The 24,888-nt window shown below is 38.8% G+C and overlaps 1 protein-coding gene across 1 annotated transcript; it reads left to right on the forward strand.

The window, feature by feature from the left end:
- The first annotated feature begins 409 nt into the window (after nt 1–409).
- On the forward strand, nt 410–15,275 carry LOC146615220 (sodium- and chloride-dependent GABA transporter 2-like). Its single transcript, XM_085376658.1, has 15 exons — nt 410–599; nt 740–874; nt 1,196–1,336; nt 1,451–1,565; nt 4,256–4,303; nt 4,949–5,078; nt 5,759–5,893; nt 7,470–7,573; nt 7,679–7,803; nt 8,228–8,340; nt 8,416–8,553; nt 8,773–8,875; nt 11,843–11,943; nt 14,730–14,876; nt 15,108–15,275. Exons 1-15 carry the CDS (start codon nt 410–412, stop codon nt 15,273–15,275), a joined length of 1,893 nt encoding a protein of 630 aa, XP_085232784.1.
- Nucleotides 15,276–24,888: the final 9,613 nt, after the last annotated feature.

Raw genomic sequence — 24,888 nt, forward strand, 5'->3', positions numbered from 1 at the left:
CCGCTTGTTGAGACGTTTGAGTAAAATCCACGAGCATTTTCGTAGGGATGGCGCATCCAGAGCGTGTGTGGCTACTTATCCTTCAGGGCACACCCCTCAATAGAAAATAGAATAGAACCTTCCTGCAAACTTCGCTCATACAGTCGAGGAATTTCACTGTGGCGCTCGCTACAAGCTCTCTGGTAAGTTGCATCAATTCAAATCTCGATGAGAAAGTGGAGGAAAAAATTAAATGCTATTTTTTTTGTGCCTTTTTCTCTTTAATAATCGTTATTAGGGCAAATGTGAGGCTCATCAGTTAAATTACAAAGCTCATGATCTATATTTGCATGCATGCAAGAAAGATGGGGAGAATATAACAGGTATGCCATGATATTTATTTAAATGCTGTACAAAAGACAGAAAGACCATGACTGAGGAAACAACCGGGAATGTTCCTGCTGCAGACTCTGAGGCAGAAAAACAGGCTCCTGAGGATGGGGCTCTGTCGAGGGAAAAATGGGCCAACAACATGGAGTTCATACTCTCTATGGCTGGTGAAATAATTGGCCTCGGAAATGTTTGGCGTTTCCCCTACCTGTGCTTCAAGAACGGAGGAGGTGAGAGGTTCTGTTTGTGGGAGAGTTGTTCTGATGGAAACATTCAACTAATAGATAAGGATCCTTCATTAAAAAATCAAAAAAAGAAACAAAAAAACAAACCCACCTGCTGATGAAATAGTTTGTGTCTATAATTTTAGGTGTCTTCCTCATCCCCTACTGCGTGTTCCTCTTCTTCTGTGGCATCCCCGTGTTTTTCTTGGAGACAGCGCTGGGACAGTACACGAGTGAGGGTGGGGTGACTGCCTGGAGGAAGATATGTCCCATGTTTCAGGGTAAAAACAAGGCTCACATTTAGGAACTGTGTATTTCTGACAGCGCTTTCTTTGTGGAAATTGCAAAAACAATAGTGTAGCAGTTAGCAGTAAAGAAAGTCACATATAGAAGGCTAAGTCTATATTCCAAGCTTCAGATCCAGTAGCTGACTTAGGTGTTATCTAACTTTCAAACGTAATTACATAAAAGGGAGGATTTGTTAACCGTGCATGGTGCTGGGACTTGCTTTTATATAATGTTTCTGTCTTCTTGTCATAAAAGAAAAGAAGACAGCAGCCAAAAATGTCCTTTAACTATCTAAAATGTCACTTGTCTTCTAGGAGTGGGGTTTGCGTCCCAAGTGATTGTGATCTATCTGAACATATACTACATTATTGTTTTGGCATGGGCTATCTTCTACCTAATAAACTCCTTCAAAAGTCCCCTGCCCTGGTCTACATGTGACAACTGGTGGAACTCTGGTAAGAATGCTTGCTTAAACCCATCTGTATTTGATAAGCAGTGATTTTTCTTTCAAGACTTAAGAGAAAACAGCTAACATTCTCACTTTTATCCCTCTTTCTTTAATCACTTAGACTCGTGCCACAGTCGCATGAGCATCTTTGCAAACCCCCAACTGTTTCAGGCCGGGTCCAACTGGTCATTCTTACACAACGTCACCTCAATGGACTACTATGAGAATACAACTTAGTAAGTTGCATTTTGTTTTTCTGAGTTGTACAAATGAACTGTCCCCACTCTGTCTGCTCAACTGAAATTTTTTTTATGTGGACTTGAAAAGAGTCTGACTATGAAAAGGTTAATAGTAATCATGGGATTAAACAGCACAATAGCATCTCTGAAACGCACCCATGCTTTACAGCAACATCTGGACAGCATTCACGGCACTTGCTCCACGTTTTGTTATGTTACAGCCTTATTCCAAAAAGGATTAAAGTCATGTTTTACATCGAAATGCTACACACATCACCCCATAATAACAAAATGAAAAACATTTGCTTGAAATTCTTACAAATGTATCAAAACAACCTGCAGCCCTTTGTTGCATGACTTCCCCTCTCTCTCCTCACTGTCCTGTCTATCTTCACTGCTCCACAGTCCAAAAAAGGTAAAAATGCCTATTTTTTAAAAAAAACAAATTTCCAAGAATTACAAGCAAACTACTCTCACTTTGCCATTATGAGGTATTGTGTTTAGCATTTTAAGGTGAAAAAAATAATTGAATTCATTTTGGAATAAGGCTGTAACATAATTAAAAGGACAAGCGAAGCACTGTGAATACTTTCCAGATGTACTGTAAATGTTTTTCAGGGTAGGAAATGCTTACTTACTCCTACCTTGGGATAATATAAAGATAATATGAGGGTAAAAAGCAACCAAATAAATCTAAAGGACTTGTCAAGCTTTAGTTTAATGTCAAATGTTTGAAATGTGCCACATTTAAGGTATATTTAATGCAACGTCTTCTCTACATTATTATATTCACTGCTTTAGATATTCCTATTATCTTCATTGATTGGACATTTATGTGATATTTCTTACTAAAGTGGACCTATTATTCCTTATTTTCTGACACATAGCACATGTGCTACAACTGCATAAGACCACACAGGGTGCCACTCCTGTCAGCTGAGAACAGGAAATGGAGGTTACAATTTGCACAGGCTTGCCAAATTTGATGAGCCTGTGCAGGCTATTGTTGGTGGTGTAATTTGATATTTTCTTGGCACACTTGGGGCCCCTTGGTACCATCTGAGCATTAGTTAAATGCCACAGCCTTACTGAGTATTGAGTTGACAATGTTCATCCCTTTGTGACCATAGTGTACCCATCTTCAGATGGCAGCCTCAGAATGACACACCATGTCACAAAGCTCAGATTTTTCTAAATTGGGTTCTTGAAGATGCCAGCAAGTTCATTGTACTTGAATGGGCTCCACAGTCACCAGATCTCAACGCAATAGTGCACAAAAAGTCACTTCACCCTTTAAAGCCTGTTAAGATCCCAGTTACCTCTGTACAGAAGTCTGGACTAGGTCTCCATTGAAATTGCCTGAGTGTCTGATCCTAGGGGTAGTACCACAATAGTTTAGATGATGCACCACACTACCAACCCTGAATAAGGTACAATCAGTTTTGCCAGCAAATTTGCTACAAAATTTACTTTGGTGACCTGGACAGGTAGCCTCAGGGATCTGTTAATTCTTAAAGGCTAGAATAACCTATAAGATCCTCACAAAAGTAGATGTTCAAACTCATACCCAAGTTTTACCTTTTCATTTAAAAAGAAAATCACAAAGGGAACGTCCACATAATTAAGTTTAATTTCAGATCGGATACTTTATTAAGCAATTTAACAAGGGCAAAGCAAACGGCTCATCGATTATTAAGAATAAAATCAGTTTAAATTTTAAACATTTCAAGAAAGTAACACATTTTAAAATATAAAATAATGAAATCTAAACTGTTGCTAATAACTCATTACCAGTTTTGATGGGGCTTTAGTGGAGGACAGAAAGAACACCCTGGATGTAGATGAATTCTTTCAGAAATTCTTTCTGAGGAGGTAGAACCCATTACAAAGTTCCCAAAACTTCCTCTAAGTCCCAATCTATGATTCCGGTATTGACCAGAGCAAATCTCAAAAATAATGAATCCATAGTGGGTTGGAAAAAGAAGGATAAATCCACTGGGTGGTCTTCTAATCTGCTCACTTCAATGATGCCCGGAAGAAAGACATGCCTAATCGTTATCTGTAGAGGGTTTTATACATCCTCTGAGACAACCAACATCCCACTTTAACAACCAACCACCTAGTGTGATGTGCAATCGCCTGATTTGAGACATATCGTGTTGTTCAGACAACAGACAATTATTTAGGCTGGGTCCTTAGATGCACACACAGAGGTCAAGGTCACATTTGCACAGAAAGAAATACAGACAAATACACACACACACACACACACACACACACACACACACACACACACACACACACACACACACACACACATGCAGAAACAGTGTGGGTTGAAAAATTTAAACATTAGAATTATTACATTTTAATTATTATATTCTTATTTTTTGATTAGATTTCCGATTACAGCAAGAATAACTCAAACATTTTGTTTGTTTATTAGGATGAAGTAAAGGCTTTTAACAAGTCCCGTTATGATAAATATGGATTATTTCAAACTGTGAATCATGCAAAGCATGATTGAACAATACAAATCTGAGGCCAAAACTGAGTACATAAGATCCACTTAAAATTAAAAATGCATTTACTATGAAAATAAATGTGTTTGTGGTCTTTATGAAACTGTTAGAATGTTAAAGGATTAATTTCACCCCTCCTTATACACTTGTTTTTTTTCTTTCCAGCAATGAAACAATATTGATGAGCACGTCACCAGAAGAGGAGTTCTGGAGGTTAGAAACTCACTCATACTTTTATTTTCCTTGAACATTAGAAGAGCTGGACAGTCAAATTCCCCATTTAGCTTGTCTTTGGGTGGAAAATTCCTCAACAATAGCTTTCAATGCTTCCCAGATATCAAAAAATAATTGTGAGTTAGAAAACACGGTGTGAATAGTGAGCCAACATAAGTTGAACCGAGGCCACCCAAATAAAACAAGCAGCCAGTTACATTCCTCAAAAGACATAATAGCACTGAATAATAGCATTTTTATTGAACTTCCAACTCTCATTCAAAGTTGTTTGCTCCTCTCTCTTTTAGACATGTTGAAACATGGCTGCCTCTTTTCACATGATAACCTCCTGATTTGGTGTGAGAACAAATACTGGGAAATCGCTGTGCTCCATAATGAAAACAATATGTGCTCTTTGCTGTGCCCATTTATAATCTAAACCGTATTCATCCAAAATAAACAGGGAGCAGTTTCAACATCCGTATTCATGATGAGATGCTTGGTGGTGTTCTTTTGATGTATATATGAGGATCTGTTTATTTGCAGTGGGAGAAGATTTTAAGAATGGGGGTTTTAGTGAGCATTCATCAGCATTTGGAGAGCATCCATGTGTTCATGTGTTCCCACATGTCTCTTTTTTCATAGTAACCGTGTGTTAAGAATATCAGAAAACATGTCTTTGGGTAAGATTCATTGGGATCTGGCTCTGTGTCTTATGTTTGCCTGGATCATATGTTACTTCTGCATCTGGAAGGGAATCAAAACAACTGGAAAGGTAAGCATTTCCTTAACGTGGAGGATATCAGCTGTTAAAGCTGTCCCTGTTAAAGCTTTATAATGGTGTGCAAAGTGATGTGTTACATTTTTCCCGTTTGGTCGGTGGGTAAGAAGGGATTCTCAGTCTGCAAAAATATGTAGCTTATAAACCCTTCCCTATTAAAAAGGTGGCACAAGCTGTCAGTCAGCACTTTTAGCTTGCTTGTGTGATATTTCTTGGGTGTTTGTGACAGTTATGTTAATATTAACCAGGAAATATGTATTTGATGTGCTGTCGAGACAGATATTACCCCCACTCGTCTGACAGCATTTTACTCTTTGCTTCAGCTCTGTTGTTTTTACAGACCCCAACTGTGCTTTTTCTGGCTCAGGCCTACTGTTCTCATTAACCCCACTTCTAGCCGCAGACTTTTATCCCTTTCTATTACATGAAGACAAAACAGCAATAAAAACCAAGTTAATGACTATCCGGTATAAACAGTGGAACACATGGCAGTGTACGAGAAGTGTTTTTCCTGCAGGAGGTGGTGGTGGCAAAAATTCCATTACAAAAGGAACTGCCAGACAGTTGCAGCTTATAGCTTTGTTTATTCTAAAACGAATCATGTGCAACTTTAAACCAACGGATGAGTGTATGAGAAGTATGCAAAACTACAACCTGCGTTTATATGTTTGTAGGTGGTGTACTTCACTGCTACATTTCCCTACTTGATGCTCTTTGTGCTCTTCATCCGTGGAGTGACGCTCCCAGGAGCTGGAGAGGGCCTGAAATACTACCTCAAGCCCGACTTCACCAGACTTAGTGATCCAGATGTAAGAGCTCACTCTGATTATCAAATGTTTATGTTGAAGTGTTTGGTTGTGGAATGCAAAAATCACAAACACAGCACACAGTACGACCACTTTACCATCATCTGAAAGCCGCAGTGTGAAGGATGGAGTGAGAACGAGTTCTCCATCTGCACTGAAAGTCATCAACAACCAGATCATCATCTGCCTGTCTTCATTTCTCAACACAACACTGTCTGTTGGATTTCTCTCCGCTCTAACAGGATGAATACAAAGTCCTGTTATCCTCAGTTATGCACCCCTCCCCCTCCATTTTCTTTGCCCTGACTTCTATTTCCGGTCCCAAGACATAGCCTTAACAGGAAAAGCAACCCAAAGATGATCTTCAGTAAAACATATACATCTTCCTCACAAAGGAATGTAAATAAGGGCCTGAAGTAACCTGTTTAAATACTATTTTTACCTTGCAAAAAAGTATCTTTTGTAAGCTGAGTCAGTGAATCTAATTTATATTTGCATTTAAACAGCACACTTAATCTTCATTCTGTATTTTTTAGGATGTTCTGTCACTACGACACTTGGTTGTTCGGGTCCTGCAGGTCTTCAGCCCTCTCCACCCTAGTCTGAGTTGAAGCCCTTTGGTGTTTGCTTTTATCGGTTGTTTTCTCATCTCTCTCCTGTCCAGTCTTTGTCTGTTTGCCTCAGTTGCTGTGTTACTATCTCAGAAAGAAGAATCGTGTAAATCAGGGGAACAATCTGGTCATGTCACATGTGACCGTTTGAGTTAGAAGACAAAGTATTGCTACCCTTGTAGGAACCCAATAGCCCCAATGCAGTGTGGGAAAACGTGTGAAAATAATGTTTTGGAGAGGTGCAGGTGAAAGCGCTTATAGTTACAGGGCAGATTTATGCAGTGCCAGATGGTCTTGGAAGCAGATCTAGTCGTTCTAGTTTCTAGACTTGCTTTAGCGTGCGATTGTCTGTTTTCACGTGCACTGCAGAGGAGTGGTTCAGTTCTGGCCCACATCTGCGGTCTGTTTATTGTGTGAATGTGTCTCCTTTTGTCTCCGTGTCAGTGTGCGTGTTTGAATATGTACGCGGAGAAGCTCAGAGGACTTCAAAATATAATTAATTCCAGGGACATAACAGTTCCTTCTTTGTCCAGAATAGGATGTAAAGATCATTTGCCACAGTCTCAGACTTCCATTTCTGACCCAAGGCAGGGAATAAACCAAGCCCACCACTGGGTCAGAGTAGAGGCCTCTATATAGCTTTGGAGCCTTGCCAGGTCTATCATGAGCAAGCCAGAGCTGTGGCGTCTCTAATGTTATCCAGATGCTGTCACGACTGTAGCCTGCAGATAGACAATAGTGAAAACAAGCCTGCCCACATTCACAAGCCTCAACGTGCACGCTCTCTCATGTAGTTGTAATTTATGACAGGGTAACAGCAAAGCAGGAATATGCAAATGCTGTATACCTGGGTAATTTATATATCAAAACACAAAAAAAACAGCTCTTAATCTACTGGATCTGAAATGCCTTCAGTTATTTTAACAATTTCAGCTTCAAAACATGTCAGAAATCTTGTCCCTCTCCAGGTGTGGCGTGATGCAGGGACTCAGGTGTTCTTCTCCTATGCTGTTTGTCAGGGAGTGCTGACGGCTCTGGGGAGCTACAACAAATACAACAACAACTGCTACAGGTCAGCCTCCTTAAAGGCAGACATCATCACATTTATTGTTTTTTTTTTTGTTGTTTTTTTTTTAATTTTTCGATACTTTTGGCTTGTCTCTCTGTCCTGTTACAGGGATTGTTTGGCACTGTGCTGTCTGAACAGTGCCACCAGTATCTTTGCAGGCTTTGCTGTATTCTCAGTGCTGGGATTCATGGCTCAGGACCTTAACATTTCATTGGAAGACATTTCAGCTGGTGGTAAGATAATTGCATACAAGGAAGTAAAATAGAGTTTCCTAAATAATTACCTGATAAATTATTCTTGTAAACATGCTGTCTTTAGTTTTTGTGCGTTAAAGTTTTAATTCATCCAATGCCCACAAGATGTCACTTTCTGTTCAGATAGAGTCAGAGGGTTGTGATGCTGTTTTTTTTTCTTCTTCTTTTTTCCTCTTTGGGAATGTAGTGTCTCAAAAGATGAGGAGATACAGTTTTTCCCACAAAATGACCACTTACTTATTTGTGTCTGTCTATAATTTGTTTACCTTTTTTTTTGCATTAAATCTGGGATTATTTCATCTCTAAGACTCCAAACTCAGGTACAGCTTAAAGCTATGACCTTAACAACGCCCTGGAATGCGCATGTCATGTTTTAATAGATGCATTCACATTCTTCATACAGGTCCCGGTTTAGCCTTCATTGCCTATCCTACAGCTCTGTCGTTGCTTCCTGGTTCGTCCTTTTGGGCTGTGCTGTTCTTCTTCATGCTCCTTTTGCTCGGCCTAGATAGTCAGGTATTGTATGCAATGCACAATGCCCAGGATCAGATCAAAATCAAAATAAGCTAATCTTCAGTTCTGTGTTCACAGTTTGTGTGTGTGGAGAGCCTGGCCACAGCCCTCACTGACCTGTTTCCACGTTATCTGAGGAGGCCGTGTGCCAGAGAGATATTGGTTCTGGTCATCGCTATTGTTTGCTTCTGTTTGGGGCTGCCCTTCATTACTGAAGTAAGCTGGTTGTGCACTATCAGCACTTGTTGAAATAAAGTAGGAAAGTGAACTATTCTGTTAAGGTCGCGTATTCTCTAGTAGTTAAAGCTTTTTCCATTTCATGTTGCACGTATAGGTTTCTGATAATGGTGACATTAAAAACAGACAAGGAGAAAACAGCCCTTCTGACAGTTTTATCAGGTTTTTTTTTTTTTTTTTTTTCTCTTCTTGTTTCAGGGCGGGATCGTCCTCTTCCAGCTGGTTGACACATATGGTCCAAGTGGAACCAGCCTCCTATTTATTGCTTGCGCAGAGACCATTGTTATTGGCTGGGTATATGGTAAGTTATTGGCTCTAAACTAGTACTGCAGAATTTATCCATGCAAAAGTAATTATCTTCCTCTAAGTTCTTTGAATTGTTTCTCAAAGTATTTTTCTCTAAATGTAAAAATGTTTTTGCATTAAAGCATACTAATTTAGCTCTTAATTAGTAAGACGATCTTACTAATAACCTAAATAATAGGAATATGTGATTTATCGATTTATCTTTAGAATATCAACATCATCAGTACTGCAGTACATCCACAGTAGCTACATAAAAGGAACTTTATTATATCTAGTTAGCTTATGCAATTCATACAGAGCCTTTGTTTCATCAGCAGAATCGTTTTATCTCCATCTTTATAAGCATATCTTTTAGGGACCAACTTTGAAACAGTTGTTGGGGTCTGTCCAAAGTAAAATTAAAACAGCTATAGGACCAGCATTAAAAGTGACATTTTAATGATGATGCAGGGATAAGAGTATTGTGTGTTTATTTATGTCTAATATTATTTAATTTTACTTCTGCTACTGCACACGGTTAAAGCTAGATAACTTTTACCATGAATGGGGAATGGAGTATATATAACAATGTTCACTGACAGTGAGGCTCACTGACTACAGTTATTCATTTTAAACACAAGTACTGTGTAAAAGTCTTGGGCCACTCCTCATCAATTTATATTTTGCTTCCAAGATGCCAGACGTTCTTGTAATTTTGTAAAGTGGTTCTTGAGCGATAGTTCTCCAGGCTTTCTTTGGACACCAGCTGGTTTTTCACTCATTTTCAGTCCAGCTTTTATATCTGACCATTTTCAGAGGTATGTTTTTTTGTTGTTGTTGTTAACACGTTGTTGGCACTTAACACTGACCTATAAATCATTCTAGCAAAAAACAAAAACAAAATGCGTTATACTCAAGGGATGAATATGTGTTATGTCTACACATAACAGACAACTTAACAACGAACCAGTTTTAACAGGCTAGAGGCTTTTTTGTGGTTTGGATGCATTTTAGCCAGTGGTGTTGAAGATCTTGTCAAAATTGAAAACAGATTTTGCAGAAGAAACACACAATGGAACACTCGTATCAGTCAAGATTGGTCCCCAGAGCTCGGATCTAAGCATTACTGAAGAAGTGCGGGATTGTTGTGAAAGAGATCATCCAACATGCAAAGAAAAAATTTGAATATCCTTCAAGAAGCCTGGAGAACTATTCCTAAAGACTACTTAAAGACATGATAAGAAAGCTTGCCACAGTGCCACCAGCATCTTTGCCAGGTTCCTGACAAGATATTGCTGATGCCCAAGTCTTGGCTCAAGTCTTTTGCACAGTACTGTACACACCCACTTACGGCTTTATTCAGGCATGCCTTTGGGGCCCATCACTGATTGGGCCCCAAAGGTCACAAAAAATATAAAAGCCAGACTTACACACTCGTGATTTCATCTTTCTTGTTTGTGCTTCTTTCACTCTGGTGATAGATAATGCTCCCAGCACTGCTCTGATATGTCACATTTGTTGTTTGATTTGATGTCTTCTCTGTTAGAGTCTATCACTTTGAATCTTACCTTTTGCCAATGTTGTATTTTGTAGTATTTTTAAAAGACACATTTGACAAATGTACAGTCGTTATCTGGTGCAAGCAGATCAGTAGATGTGACTGCATGCACTTTTGATTAATGTTGAAAGTCATATACAAAAGTGTCATGACATGATTGTATAGCTAGTTATTAAGACTTATCACAAAGTCATTAGTGTACAATAGATCATATCTTTTGTCTTTTTTCTGGTTTATTTTCACTTCTCAGAGTCTCTGTATTTTATGGATCCAGGCAGTTTTCTTTCAGTTTTCAATTTCCTGAACTGCTTGTTCTTTGGTATTATCATACTCTGCTGAAGCACATGGAGATATTGATGTGTTTCTTCCCCTTCCCCCTTTTTTGTTAGCTGTTTATTCATTCAATTGGCCTCCCTTATTCTTCAAAGGGAGTCTACACAGTATTGAGATACTCAACACAGCATAGTGTGAGGACACTCTCTTTCTGCCTCTGTAAAGTTGTAGTTAGTTTCAAGGTTGATTACTGTATCATTCATGGAGCTGTGTCTGCCTTCCTAAGTAGGTTTGGCAAATTCTTCAGCTATTATGCATTTTCCTAGAAAATCAATATGTGGATGTCTCTCCATTCTGCAGATCGTCTACTTTCCAATCTCATAGAACTTTACTCCTGTTTTTAAATGTCTCTGCCTCTTTCGGTAGCAAATGAAGGTGAGCTGCTTTCTAATCTTCATCTCCAATTGAACTCCTCCTACTCAGCTCCTCATTAACCTATACACTGCTGTCCCATGCGTTGTCATTTTCTTCTCATTTGGAAAACATATTTTTTTAATTCAGTCATTTTGAGTTTTATTTCGTGATGTTTGTTGATTTGTTTGTTGTTCTTTCCCCCTCCTTCCTCATATACTGAATCATCATAGATAAGCATTTGTGTTAGTGATGTTGTATTGCAAAATCCATTGTGACTGGATTTTTCATAGGCTACTTTTATAAACTGTAGTAATTAGTATATCAAGATGTATTGATATTACTGGGGGATATTTATTGCAATGTGAAAAAGAAAGTTTACATAAGTAAGTAGAGTCAGGAGCTGCTAATCAAATGTCAGTTATTAATTGGAACAATGTCCTTTGACAGATAAGACCAAAGTTGAGACGTTTGTTCATGATGCACTGCGCCATTCTTAGTGAAAACCAAACATAGCATATCATCACAAACATGTTATATCAACTGTCGAACTAACTTTTGATCATACATTGTGGTTTAAAGCTGGAACAGAACAGTAACTAGTAACTATGTCTAAATGTTAAAGTGAAAGTAAGGAGTTAAGATGAAACTTCAACTCCTCATTGTATTCATGAAGTGTTAGAGCAGTTCCTGTAAAACTGAAACAGTTCTGTTTCCCTTGTATTGCTGTGCATGTTACAGGCGCAGACCGTTTCTATGACAACATTGAAGACATGATTGGGTATCATCCGTTCCCTATGCTGAAGTACTGCTGGCTGTTCATCACGCCGCTCATTTGCGGGGTGAGTCTTCACTCCGGTATCATATCTCTTTAATCTGATTCATTTGCTTTGTGCCTTTGTTCTGTCTTTCACACTGGATCTCTGCTTTAATGCCAATTTCCTCTCATCTTTTTATTAATTTCATTGTTTTATACCTGTTACTAATTCTGACAACCAGTTTTTGGTCGCTTTACTGCACGCAGATTACATTTGTCAGGTACAGATACGATTGTTGGGGAAGTGAACTAACTGCCAGTGAACTCATGGACTATATATAACAGATGGACATATCCATTATGACATCATTCATTGGTTTTTAAAGTCCCAAGGTTAACGCTTTTGCATCGGAAATTAACCTAACACTTCACTCTTTATCAAGATAGTATAGGGTAATGTTGGCTAGCTTGGTTAGAGAAATTCATAATCTTTCAGCTGTGAAATACACAGACAAATAAAACACTAGTTTTTCATTTTATGCACCAAAAGCTGGAGTATAAAGTTCTTGAAAATTCTGTAATACACAGGAAGTCATATTATTTATTGTATTTTTCCATAAAAAAAATCCAGAAGGCATTACCTGCACAAACATGAGCAAGAGATCCAATTAAATCTTCCCATAGTATCCCGCATAAATACACATACGGGAAGGAGAAAGTGAGGCTCATGCTTTTATGTGAACATCATGTCATTGCAGACGTGATCAGCACAATGTAATTTCAGAGTTGGAGGCAGTGATTTTATAATCACAAAGCATCAAATGAATCTTAGAAGACAATGAAACTATGTGAAATCTCCAGAGAATTATATTTCAAGTCTGGACCTCCCTTCCTCATGGAGCTGCAGACTGATTTTCAGCTCACGCTATGGTTGGCCTGTGTTTTGATTCTCTGTCACAGCTTTCAAAGTGTTGATATCTGCTGCTTCAGACAACTGTTTTCAGCTCTCAATGAAAATGAGCTGACTACAGTCACATGTAGTCACACATTTGGTGATGTGTGCTGCGCCTGAGCATGTTTAATCCTCAGTGCAGTCCTTTGCATCACTGGGATGGATGTGTTCTGTGCCTTGACCTGCTTAAGGAGGTGTGTCCAGTCACTGTTGTAGTGTGATTGCTAACATAATGCTATACTGCAGATAAGATTACATTCATTATTTAATCAGCTACCACCACAGTGTATTTGCTGGCAGCTTATAAGGTCCAACTAACTTTCTTGTGACACAACGTGGGCAGATTAAGGCAGATTAAATGGGAATATCAAAGTGTTTATTTGATTTTTTCATAATCTTTTTTATTTTCACTTGATAATAAAATTACACTTTCAGAAAAAGCAGTTAGCTGGTTTTACTTGTGCACATTTGGTTCATACAGTTAGGTCCATAATTTGTTGAACAAGGACAGTTTTTGTAGCTTTTGCTCTCTCGCCCACCACAGTGGATTTGAAATCAAACAATCAAGATGTGATTGAAGTGCAGACTTTCAGCTTCATTTCAAGGGAAACTATTATATGAACTGTTCATACAATATTTTCAGCAGCTAAAAGTAAATTGGATAAGCTAACATAATTGCAAATATGGGGATTATTTTTAATACTTGGATAAAAAATCCTTTGCAGTCAATAACTGCCTGAAGTCTAGAAGATATGGGCATCAGCAAATGCTGTTTCCTCCCTTGAGGTGAAGCTACTTTCAGTTGCTTTTTGTTTGGGGGTCTGTCCGCCTTCAGTTTTGACTTGAAAATGAAAAGCATGCTCTTTTTTGGGCTGAGATCATGTGACTGACTTTGTCAGTGAAGAATAAATTCTTTGCCTTGAGAAACTCTTGGGTTGCTTTTGCAATATGGTCATTTGGGCACTGAGAGGTTTGCAGCATTTGGCTGAATCTAAGCTGAGAGTACAGTCCTATAGACTTGAGAATTCTTCCTGCTACTTCTGTCTTCACTTAACACTTGGTTATTCAGTTCCTCTGGCTGCCATACATATCGATGCCAAAACATTAACTCAATTGGTATGGTATATATGGTATATATGATATGGTATGCTTCAGATAATGTTTGTTCCATTCTCTGTATTTTTACCTTTGTGATACAAGTGCATTTCTTCTTTTTAACCTTGTAATGGCAAGTGTAATATAAACATTTGATATTCAGTTTTTTAGAGCTCTACATCATTAACGGTATCCCCCCCCAAAAAAGAAAGCACATTTTTAAAATAATAAATAACATCAAAAAAGGCTGGGTGTAGCAAATATGATACAAATTAAAACTCACATATGCAAACTGATATTTTATTTTAGTTTTTTAATCCACAAAAAAGCTTGTCATTGTCACCCAATTAATGTAAGCATCTACAAATGGGGAACTGTCGATAAAAATGGCTTTAATTCCCGACCAGATAACAAACCCCCTTGAATTAAAAAGCTCAAAGTCTGTACTTTGATTTCAAATCTACTATGGTGGTGTACAGTGGCAAAACAACAAAAAAGGTGTTTTAATCAGAATCAGAATCAGAATCAGAATACTTTATTGATCCCTGGGGGAAATTATTATAATAATCCAACAAATAATGGACCTAACTGTAAATTAAAAACTAATTCTTCCACTGACAGCCATGTACTCATATAGATGGATAGGCCAATAGGATGTTAGGACCAAAAACAAAGCTAAAAGTGAGTGAAAAATTGACTTACATTTGTAGAATCACCTGAAACATGATTCCAAATGAATGTTAATCTTGTTTCATCTATGCTGCAGCGGTACCGCATTTGTTCTGCTGTCTGTCTTTCTAACTTGACTCTCTCCTATCCCCTAGCTTACATTGCTGTATAACCTGGTGCAAAGTCATCCTATTGTTGTATATGGGTTTGAGCCTGGCACCTGGGGAGTCACACTGGGCTCTCTGCTTGTTATTACACCCCTGATATGCATCCCAGTATTCATTCTGGTCTCACTATATAGGGTGAGTGAACTCAGATTTTCTTGTATTTATTTCTTTAACTCTTCTATATAAGGTGACCTTGAGTGTTTTAAAAGGCATCTAAAATGAAATGTGTTATCACTATAATAAAATATTTTTTAATACAAATTATTAACTAGGATAAAGCTAAAGCAGTATTTTTCAGCACTTGTAAGATTCTTCTATTGTGTGACTAGCTCATTACATTAATTGCATTTCTCTAAAAACAATCAGGATCCTGAAAACATGAGTACACCATCCAGTGACCTGCGCCAGAGTCGGCCACATAACCCAGGGCTCACATTGTTTAATTATGTCATAGTCAAGGCACAGGGGCAGCCAGACATGAGGGTGGAGTATAGAGAAGACAAGCTGGTAATGGAAGAACCTGGTGGTGCTTGATGTTTGCTGATGAAAGTTTATATTTTCACCTATTAAGAAAAAAAATATTCCTTTTATATAAATGATTATATCTTAAGGGTCTTCAGGGGTATTTGTTTGTTCTTTTGTTAACATGAGTTTTTACCTTACTACTCTTTTGCTTATGAATAACAGAGTCCTTTGCATTGTACATGTACCTGTATACCTCTAATCCTGCATACTGTAACTGGATTAAAAGAGCACTCTGCTGATTTAACATTGTGCTTTTTGTAACACTTATGGAGTCATGAGGAATAATAGTTTAGCTTACGTATAAATTATCCCCTGTGACCTGCACCTCATAACACCTCAACTTTGACATGCAAAATCTGTGCCTTGTCACATTAAAATATAATGCATTAAAACACGTCTTAATTTGAGTTCTGGTCAATTTTTACCAAAAAAATGCAAATTTCTTGTCTTCATTAAATGCAATATACATACAGAACTTTCACATCCAGTGAAATTAAGGCCATTTGCATTGAATATGAATTGTTTGATTATTTTACTGTATGTAATAAACTGTAAGTTTTTTCATGAATTTAAAGGTTGCTATTTTGTAAACCATTTTTTAAATTTTTGAAAATATTGTAATCTGTCAAATCAATCAATAAAAGTGGACAGATATGGATGATTTTGTGTTTTATGTGGTTGTAGCTTGTGCAAGCAATGACAATATAACATATCAACACGCTAAATATCCCAGTCTATTCTATGCAAGTCAGTTTAATCAATTAAACTCACATTTCCTGTTTTGTATCAAGAAAAAAAAAGCATTACATTTATCTTCCTACCGTGTTTTTTTGTCACGCATGTCTGTGGTTATAACAAGGTAATAGTGCAGCGTTGATGTGTGATGGCACTGGATGTGTGTGACTAGCGAATGTGCTAATGCTCTGTCATTATGCCATGCTCATTCATCTGTGTGATCCAAACTGGCATTCAATTAACTGACAATTCCGCCCAGTTGTCTTCCACCTCTCGTCACCCTCAGTCCCCCCCGCTCGTCCTACACTGACATAAAATGACCCTCACTCCTGAGTGTCACTCAGGATCGGATCCCCGCAGGTCTCCACTCCTAGCCCCCCCCACTGTACGCCTTGTACACCTATGACTGCGCACCAACCCACCTAACCAACGTCATTGTCAAGTATGCCAATGACACAACCGTGGTTGGGCTCATCAATGATGGAGATGAGACTGCGTAGAGAACTTGTCCCACTGGTGCTCAGAAATTAACCTGAAGCTGAACGTCTTTAAAACGTCTTTAAAACAAAAGAACCACTCCCCTCCCAATATGAATGGAGAATCTGTCTCTGCCTTCAGGTTTCTGGGCACCCACATCTCCATCAATCTCCTCTGGATCCACAACACCAACAACCTTGTAAAGAAGGCCCTAGCGGTCTAGAATAACCTAGACCAGAAGATGCTGCTGGGCCTCTACGGCTCCTCAGTGGAGAGCATGCGCTCCTACTGCCTGGATGTGTGGTTTGAAGCGGCCACAACTGTGAACAGGAAGCGCAGGGTAATTAACACTGCCCAAAAATGAATTGGCTGCCCTCTGCCTGTCTCAGGAAAACCAGGGCCATTATAGGTGACCCCTTGCACCCCGCCCACCACCTGATTGGTCCGTTCCCCTCTGGTCGGCGCCTCAGGCAAATCAGGTCTCACGTCTCCAGACTACAAACAGCTTCTTCCACTGTTTGACATTTAGACTGTCAGTAAATACTACCTCCTCACACCCCACCCCTGCCCACTCACCTCAGCAGTTTCAGCCATGGTCTGAGCAACCCTCATCACCCAGACCACTCACACATGGACTGTATTCTGACCAAGGCTTTTCTTTGCATTTCTTCCAAGAACATTGCAACTTGTTCTCTAATATGTGCCTTGCTCTTATTGTTGCCTCTCGGTGGTTCTAATCTTGTAGATGATTGTTCCATATTTTTATCAATGCACTGTATATTGACAGATCTGTGCTTATATTAGAAGCAGAGGATCCCTGAGGCCGAATATAGAACTATAGGTTTGCAAGTGTGCAGGACTTCCTGCATTTATAATAGATCATCCACCCACAGGGCTTTACATAATAAGCCACTACCCCACTGTGACACTGAGCCAGAGCCACTGTAATGGAAAACCTAAATCCCATGCCATGGGTGCCAAGAAATGACCAGATCATACCCCCTACACCCCCACCCCTCGCCCTTCAAACACACACACGCTCGCACACACATGTCAAAACAAATACAAAATCAACAAGGTAAAAGGCTGGGAGGTCTTTAACAGATGATATGGAAACATGTCACACTTTAAAACACCCTTTAACCAAAGCGAATCTCTGCCTCAGAAACATAGTTCCCTATTTCCATAACATTATATACAGGACAGAACTAGAAGGACGTTAATTCAGTGTATGAATCAAGCTCCAAAAACATTTCCCATTGGACTTTTCTTTCTTGCTGATTGATAAATGTTGACAACTAAAACGAAAACTCGTTTCCAAATTTCATAAAATGAAAGGGAACCAAGTTAAAAAAAAAAGATTTTCAAGTGGAATGCACCTGTAAGATTTCCTGAGAAAATTCCTGCACCTATTTCCCATTTTCCTAGCAAAATCTAAAGGAATAAAGGATGGCTTAAGACTTTTGCGCAGCACTGTGTACAGGATTTTAAAAGCAGCTCTGTCTTAAGTGGTTCATCCTGTCAAGATAGCCTCCATGTAAGTGTTAGTTTCAGACCCCTTTAAAAGAACCATTGGCCTCTGTCCGGTCCTGGGCCCCTTTCCAAGAAGCATCTTAAGACAGAGATTGTAAATCCATTTTATGAAATAATCACAGATTAACGAGTAGTTCGCGTCATATATGGCTAAGAGCATCTCCAAAAGGTCAATAACCCTCAGGATTCACTGTGAACTACAGAATTCATTTTGAGTTTTTATCTCTTTATAGCCAAGGAAAGTACTTCGGCAAGGAGACATCATTTGAAAGCAGAGTTGGAGTAATAAAAGTATTTTGGCCATCAGACTGCTACATAGCTGAAGAAAGGAAATAGGACAGGACCCTGGAGTATCTACACTCCAAGCTGACTGATGATGGAGACTTTGGACGAGACTCTCTGAACATCCAGGATAAGGTGAAGATGGAAAGGAGGAGAAAGGTTTCACGAATGATGGTCTGAAAGTAAGAATGACAGAATAGTAATGAGTTTTAAAAAACAGGGATCGGAGAAAGTTTAGCTCTGGGAAGATCATCTTTGGATCAGAGTAGTGAGGATGAAATTAGTAATGAGGGGAGTGTGACACTGTGAAAGAGCTAATGAGTGTAAGAAAAGCGCAGCAGGAATAAAGGTAAATGTGAATTAACAGATCTTCTTTACTGAACTTCATTGCAACAACATCTGCAACATTACTAATAACATTACTAGCATGGGAAAGAATCGTTGTAGGTTAATTATTAATATAACATCCGTGTGTTTTAATTGCATATAATTAGCCTGATGAAACAAAATAGAATAGATTGATTTCATAATTGATTGAATTGAATAGCTTTGCGCTACTTTGGTTTTGGTGATAGCCTTAAAGTCTTTTTATAAGGCATGTTGCTTGCTTAGCTGAAATTGACAAAGTTTAAAACACAAAACTGACTGTTAAAAAAAAGTTTTGTTTCTAACGCTACAGAATTTAGCAACTGGGGATTGGCTGCTCCTGCAAGGGCCTCAAACGACCACTCCTCCTCTGCATAGTGGGTCCCTGGAACGACCGGCTCATGCCGATCTTTGGGGCCGACTGAGGTACGGCCACCCCTCATGCAACTTCTAGGATTCATGCGTTTTATTGTTATTCCACCAGATTTATTCACATGAAGTGAAACAAAATTACTGGTTAAGGACAACAACCACAACACACATCAAGAGAAATATATATATACAAAAACAACAATAGTTATAGTGTAGTATGAAAAAGAAAACAACTAATGTAAATACAAAAATCAAATAAGAAAGGAAAGGCCGTTTCCAAGCATCAGAGTTGTATGCAGTGGATAGTGTAAATGTTATTTGTGGCTGGGGGCAACAGAGGTTACAGAGGATCACTACAGTTTAACAGTCTTACAGTCCTCCGTCTGGTGGGTATGCTCTTGATGCATTGCAGCCTCCTGCCCAAGCGGAGGGTGGCAAACAGTGTGTGCTGGCTGAATAGATCCTTTCATTTCCAGGAGGATCTGTTCCTGCATCTGCTGATGAAATGTCTTGAGCATCTTCAAAAAAAACCTTCTTCATAGGGTTTTTCTGAATCACTCTTACCTATCTTCACCTACTCTCATCTATGGGCATGAGCGCTGAGTAGTGACCGAAAAGAATGAGATTGCGGATACAACCAGTGGTAATAAGCTTCCTCTGAAAGCTAGCTGGGCTCAGTCTTACAATAGGGTGAGGAGCTCCGCCGTTTGAGAGGGGCTCAGAGTACAGCCACTACTCCTCAACATTGGTTCGGCCACCTGAATAGATGTCTCCTAGGCCCCTCCTGAATGAGGCATGTCCTACCCGGAATAGACCCCGGGTGGAGGTAGCCACGAGAAAATCAGTAGATGAATCTAAAACGCTTCCTTCTAAATACACATGACATTTTCGAGATGAATGACTTTTTCAGTTGCACATGCATCATTATGTGTCACATTTATAGCTGTCACTCTCTGCCAGTGTATCTTCACTGATGTTTAATGATGCTGTTGATTGCTAGCTTCGTTCAGAAAAAAAAGACAGAAAGAAAGAATGAAAATAATCTCTGGCTATCATTCTCAAGATAAAGGCCACACATCATGCATCACGGTGGTAGATTTCTAACAGAATGAGCTGAGGTTTTTAAGGCTCTTTACTTCTTTAGGGCTTATATGGTACATGATGATCAGTAATGCAAGGTCAAAAGCATTTGAGACACTTACAAAGATAAAAATGACTACGCTGTAATGGAGGAATAAAATTAAAATGAGGCTGTGATATATCTCCATGGGGGACAACACACTTTTTAGTGAGGACTGTGAAACTGTACTGCATTCTGGCATCAAGAAAACTGTAAATGCAGACGTGTCATTGGCCTCCTTCACTTCTCTTATCTGAAGTTCTCTTTCACACAGTTTTTCTTCCTGACTCCAGGAATGGAAGGCTCTTCCTCTGTGTCTTACAGTCATTTTCTCTTTTCTTTGTATCTTTTCATCTCACTCTCCTCTTATCTACCAGGCACGGCTGCAATATATCATATCTTTTCACTCTGCCTCCCAACTCGTATCTATACCTTTTCTCCTCTTTCGTCGCAGAGATTGCTCTGCCCCTAGCTCGCTCAACTTTCATCTTTTCACCCTTTCCTTCTCATTAACACAATCATGCTCTCTCTGATGTGCACCTCGCCCAGCGTTTGTCCTTAACCCGTGTAAATTTATGCGCCATGCATCGTCTTGCTGCAATTCTGGATGAAAGTGTTAGTAATATTAGCCTCCCATCTATGCATGCCAATCGCCTCTGGGTGTTCCTTGCTTTATAATAACCCCCGCATCGATTCACAGACCACGGCACGTGCTGAGAATTAAAGGCAGATTGCAAGGAGGCCTCAAAGACAGCATTTTTTCCCCTTAAACTGTTATTGAGAAATGTTTTTCATATAACTGAGCTGAACTGAAACATGCAAATCTACTACTTTGATGATATAATGGTTCAGCACTTGAGTTGCAGTGGTTGAAATTGCCTCGTGCTGCATACAAAAAATATGAAAGGATAAACTGTATATAGATTGTCTTATTACTATTTTGAACACTTTTATTGGGGCTTATTTTACTTCACTAACTTTGCCGTTGGTTTTTGTTAACATGCCTTTTATTAGGATAGAATATGTGCTAATATGTGGATGTGAGTAATGTATAATGTGTTGTTATTTGACACCAAGCAATGATGTAATGTAATACAAATGGAATACATATACCACTGCCATTTACTAACAGTAAATTGTAATATATAATACATATATAATAATAAGTAATATATTCAATTCAATTCAGTTTTAATTATATTGCTCCAATTCACAACAGCAGTCACCTCAAGGTGCTTTATATTATAAGATAAAGACCCTGCAATATTACAAAGAAAACCCAAATATCAAATGGTGCCCTATGAGCAAGAAGTTAGTGACAGTGAAGAAAAAACTTTCTTCTTTATAAAAATAAATAAATAAATAAACTCCTTTAACAAGAAGAAACCTCAGGCAGAATCAGGCAGGGAGGGGCAACTATCTGCTGTGACTGGTTGGGGGTGAGAGAAAAGGGAAGAGAACAATCTCAGAGTGATGCTGAAAAGCATATTTTTAATGATATTGCACAAACCAGTGAGTAACACTATGCACAACATTTGAGTGTCCCTCCTTAAACTGGACAGTAATCACATAAATAATGTAGCATGTGCTAATTAGCACACAGCTCAAGGTACAGCTGAAGCAAACGGGAATGTGCTTAGCTTCACTGTTAACTAGTCCCGCATGCTGACATGCCAACGTATGCTAGTTAGCACAAAACCCCTAAAGTAATTGAAATAAATATAAATAAACTTAGTTTTACTGGAGTATGGTCATGAATGTACTTTTTACACAAAAATGATTTTAACCCGTAGCCTTCGAGATTGACCGCATCATAGTGGGGGTGATGAAGGTGATGTTCCATTTCAAAGACTCCTTCAAATGCAGCCTTCTTTTCCTGAACTTCAAAGGATACATGATGGCACCACTTGGATTTATAATCAGCACCAATCCATGCGTCCATTAGAGTTTCATTTCAAAGTGAACTAATTCTGATATTTCACTATGAACCAAAGCTGGGAACTTTGTTTCCAAAGGCCTGATTTCTCAGGTTTGTTATGTGTGAGTCATTACTTTGCTTTACTTTCCTGCAATGAAATAATGCTGAGTCATCACAGAGACAACCACTTAAACAGAATAAATCAAACATCCCTTATCTATTGACCCCACAGGATTTACTGCAACAGAATGCTCTCTAAAGAAAGTTTCCAATTTACAGAGTTTAACTTTTTTTGAAACAGCACACATGATTTATTTTTGAATTGTATATGAGCCATTTATCAGCTTTTTGAGAAACAGTTTGTCGCTACGGGCACTCATTAAGTGGTGACAGGAGCAGTGCTCATACATACAAATGACTTTATTGAAGTTTATCTAAACATGCAGAGTCAGCAAATGTCTAAAGTACCCTACTCGATATGGCTGCTGTTAAAAGATTATAGATTTCCCATAATGTAAATAAAACGCATAAATATTTGAAGATGCTCAACAGCAGCTATAAGACTACTGCACTGAACTGCATTTGTACTTGTGTTTCAGAAAGCTGACAAGGACCACTGCGGCACTTTCATGGTGATAAACTGTACTTTTAGGCAGCGTGATAATCTCTGCAAAACGTTAACTTCTCCCTTTATGATTATGAAGTGTTTCCTCTGTGTTTTGCAACCTTCTCTGCCCTTTTCCTCATTGTGTCATTTAAAAAGAATGCTGACATTTATTTTATTATGAAAAAGTGAGTCTAAAATTAATCAAATTGTAAAATAATCCTAACAACAAGCCCTTTTAAAAATGTATTCACTTATTTTGATATTCAGCCTCTGTTGTCTACACAATCGCTCTCAATTATCTTTGGCAATAAATGCCCTGGAATTATAATCAAGCTGCACTGATCATGGGGACGTTGTAAACAGATTGATGAAAACCAGCTTTGACAACTCCAATCCACCCAGTTATGATCATGTGCGTCCACATGGGCAATAAACCACAGCGGAGATTACGCTGAATCTGTTCTTGATGGGAACAACTCACTATGGGTGTAATTAAGGCTTAATATGATCTAATCTCTCACTTTTGAAACCCTGAGTCTATCAGCGATCCTGATCCACCAGCAAACCATTGGGCATTGTGGGAATGTTCATTAGTCACTGTAATTGGCTGGTGATAGAATATCTGGACCAGATATTAAAGCCAGGAGGTTACCTGCCAGGAGAAACAAGAAATTCACCTCTCTTATCTAATTCCATTATTAATAACGGCAACAATGTTTTACTGTCACTTGAGTAATTAAAAATACAGTGTGGATAACATCACTCGATCATTATTGTAGCCTTTTTGTGCACTTTTGTGGACTTCCTTTTCCAATAAGAACAAGGCAGTATAGGTAGTAGATCCTAAAAAGCATGAAAAGAGTCTCATTTATATGTATTTAAAGAAGACTCACAATGTGACACGCTCTTGCTGGAATGAGCAGCTGACCTTAATATATATCATTACCAATTTTATGACTCTCTACTTGTGCTTGTAAGCGGTTTATTTAAGATTCATTGTGAGGATGAGCTTTAATAGCAGAATGTGAATTTGTGAACGTGCCTTGGGTTGCTGCTTTACTTAAAGATACACTCAAAAATTGTTTTACTGCCATGTTTTACTGAAGCAGCAAGCATGTGATGTTGTGTATTTTCATACACACGTCCCTTTTGGTTATCCTATAAAGTAACAATGGTCATTTTTCAAACTGGCTGCAGAAATGAAACTGATTTTATACACCCCCTGTGTCCTGTAACCCCTTCAAGCGAGGACATTGCAGATGGATATTAGGTCACTTTCTGCATCAGTGTGGTCAGAGTCTGATACTGGCATGACCACATTTGTGATCATACTTTTCCAGGGTCTCTGCCAGCAGCCATTGCTGGATTCATTTTCCAAAACTCCATGAGCTCTTTCACTGATCAGGCACTTCTCTGTTGGGAAATACCATGGTAACGGCGCTGGCAAGAGCTGACCTTGGCCATCATAACAAACACATATGCATAATGCACAAACACACACTCTGCTGCTGCTGCTGCTGCTAGAGTTCCCCACCAGAGCTAGGCAATTGACATACTGTATCCCCCATGGCCACGGGGCCTCACTAGTCAGAAGTGAACAGTAATCAAAGTAGACACACAGGTCGAACTTTATTATCAACCACTCGATACCAGCTGTAAGTCCTCCAACAGACAGCACACAGGAAAGAACAATTTGGATTTTCAGACACAGGGCATGGAGGATTGGTTTGAAGCTTTTCAACTTGATCCTTTTGGATGTTGAACTGAAGTTTCAGAACTTTAAGACCGCAAGTGTGGCACACTGAAGCTGATGACCTGACAAAGGACGTGGAAATCTCGTAGGTAGGACGGGATTCATTCCCTCTCTTTCATACTTTGTTTTTCACCGTTTGTCACTGAGTCATGAAAATGGCAAGATAAACAAGCTAAACTGCACTTTTTTAATGGCTGATTTTGTAGCTGCTGGGAAATGCTAAACCTTTGTGCTAATGCACACCAAAGAAGCTGGCATCTAAAAGGCCTGTACTGTCAAAAAAAAAAAAAAGAACAAAAAATCTTTGAGATTAAATGGATAACATCCTCAAAGGGAATGTCTGATATTTTTATATTATTCCTTTGCCTCTGAAAAAACACTTGTTCTCACCTAGACAACTAGTTGAAAGTGAATATCTGATCATTTCATGGTGTTCTGCCCACTGAAATCTGATTAAAT

Source organism: Diplotaxodon limnothrissa, linkage group LG17, assembly GCF_057381915.1.
Source record: "Diplotaxodon limnothrissa isolate DT_005_m linkage group LG17, D_limnothrissa_male_GT1.1, whole genome shotgun sequence".
Taxonomy (NCBI): Eukaryota; Metazoa; Chordata; class Actinopteri; order Cichliformes; family Cichlidae; genus Diplotaxodon; species Diplotaxodon limnothrissa.

Bases quoted from the DNA above. Each gene is read 5' to 3' on its own strand.
- LOC146615220 (XM_085376658.1), top strand. From the start codon at position 410: ATGACTGAGGAAACAACCGGGAATGTTCCTGCTGCAGACTCTGAGGCA. The intron at 1,337-1,450 runs GTAAGAATGCTT...TTAATCACTTAG, and splicing joins TGACAACTGGTGGAACTCTG to ACTCGTGCCACAGTCGCATG. The intron at 8,341-8,415 runs GTATTGTATGCA...CTGTGTTCACAG, and splicing joins TGCTCGGCCTAGATAGTCAG to TTTGTGTGTGTGGAGAGCCT.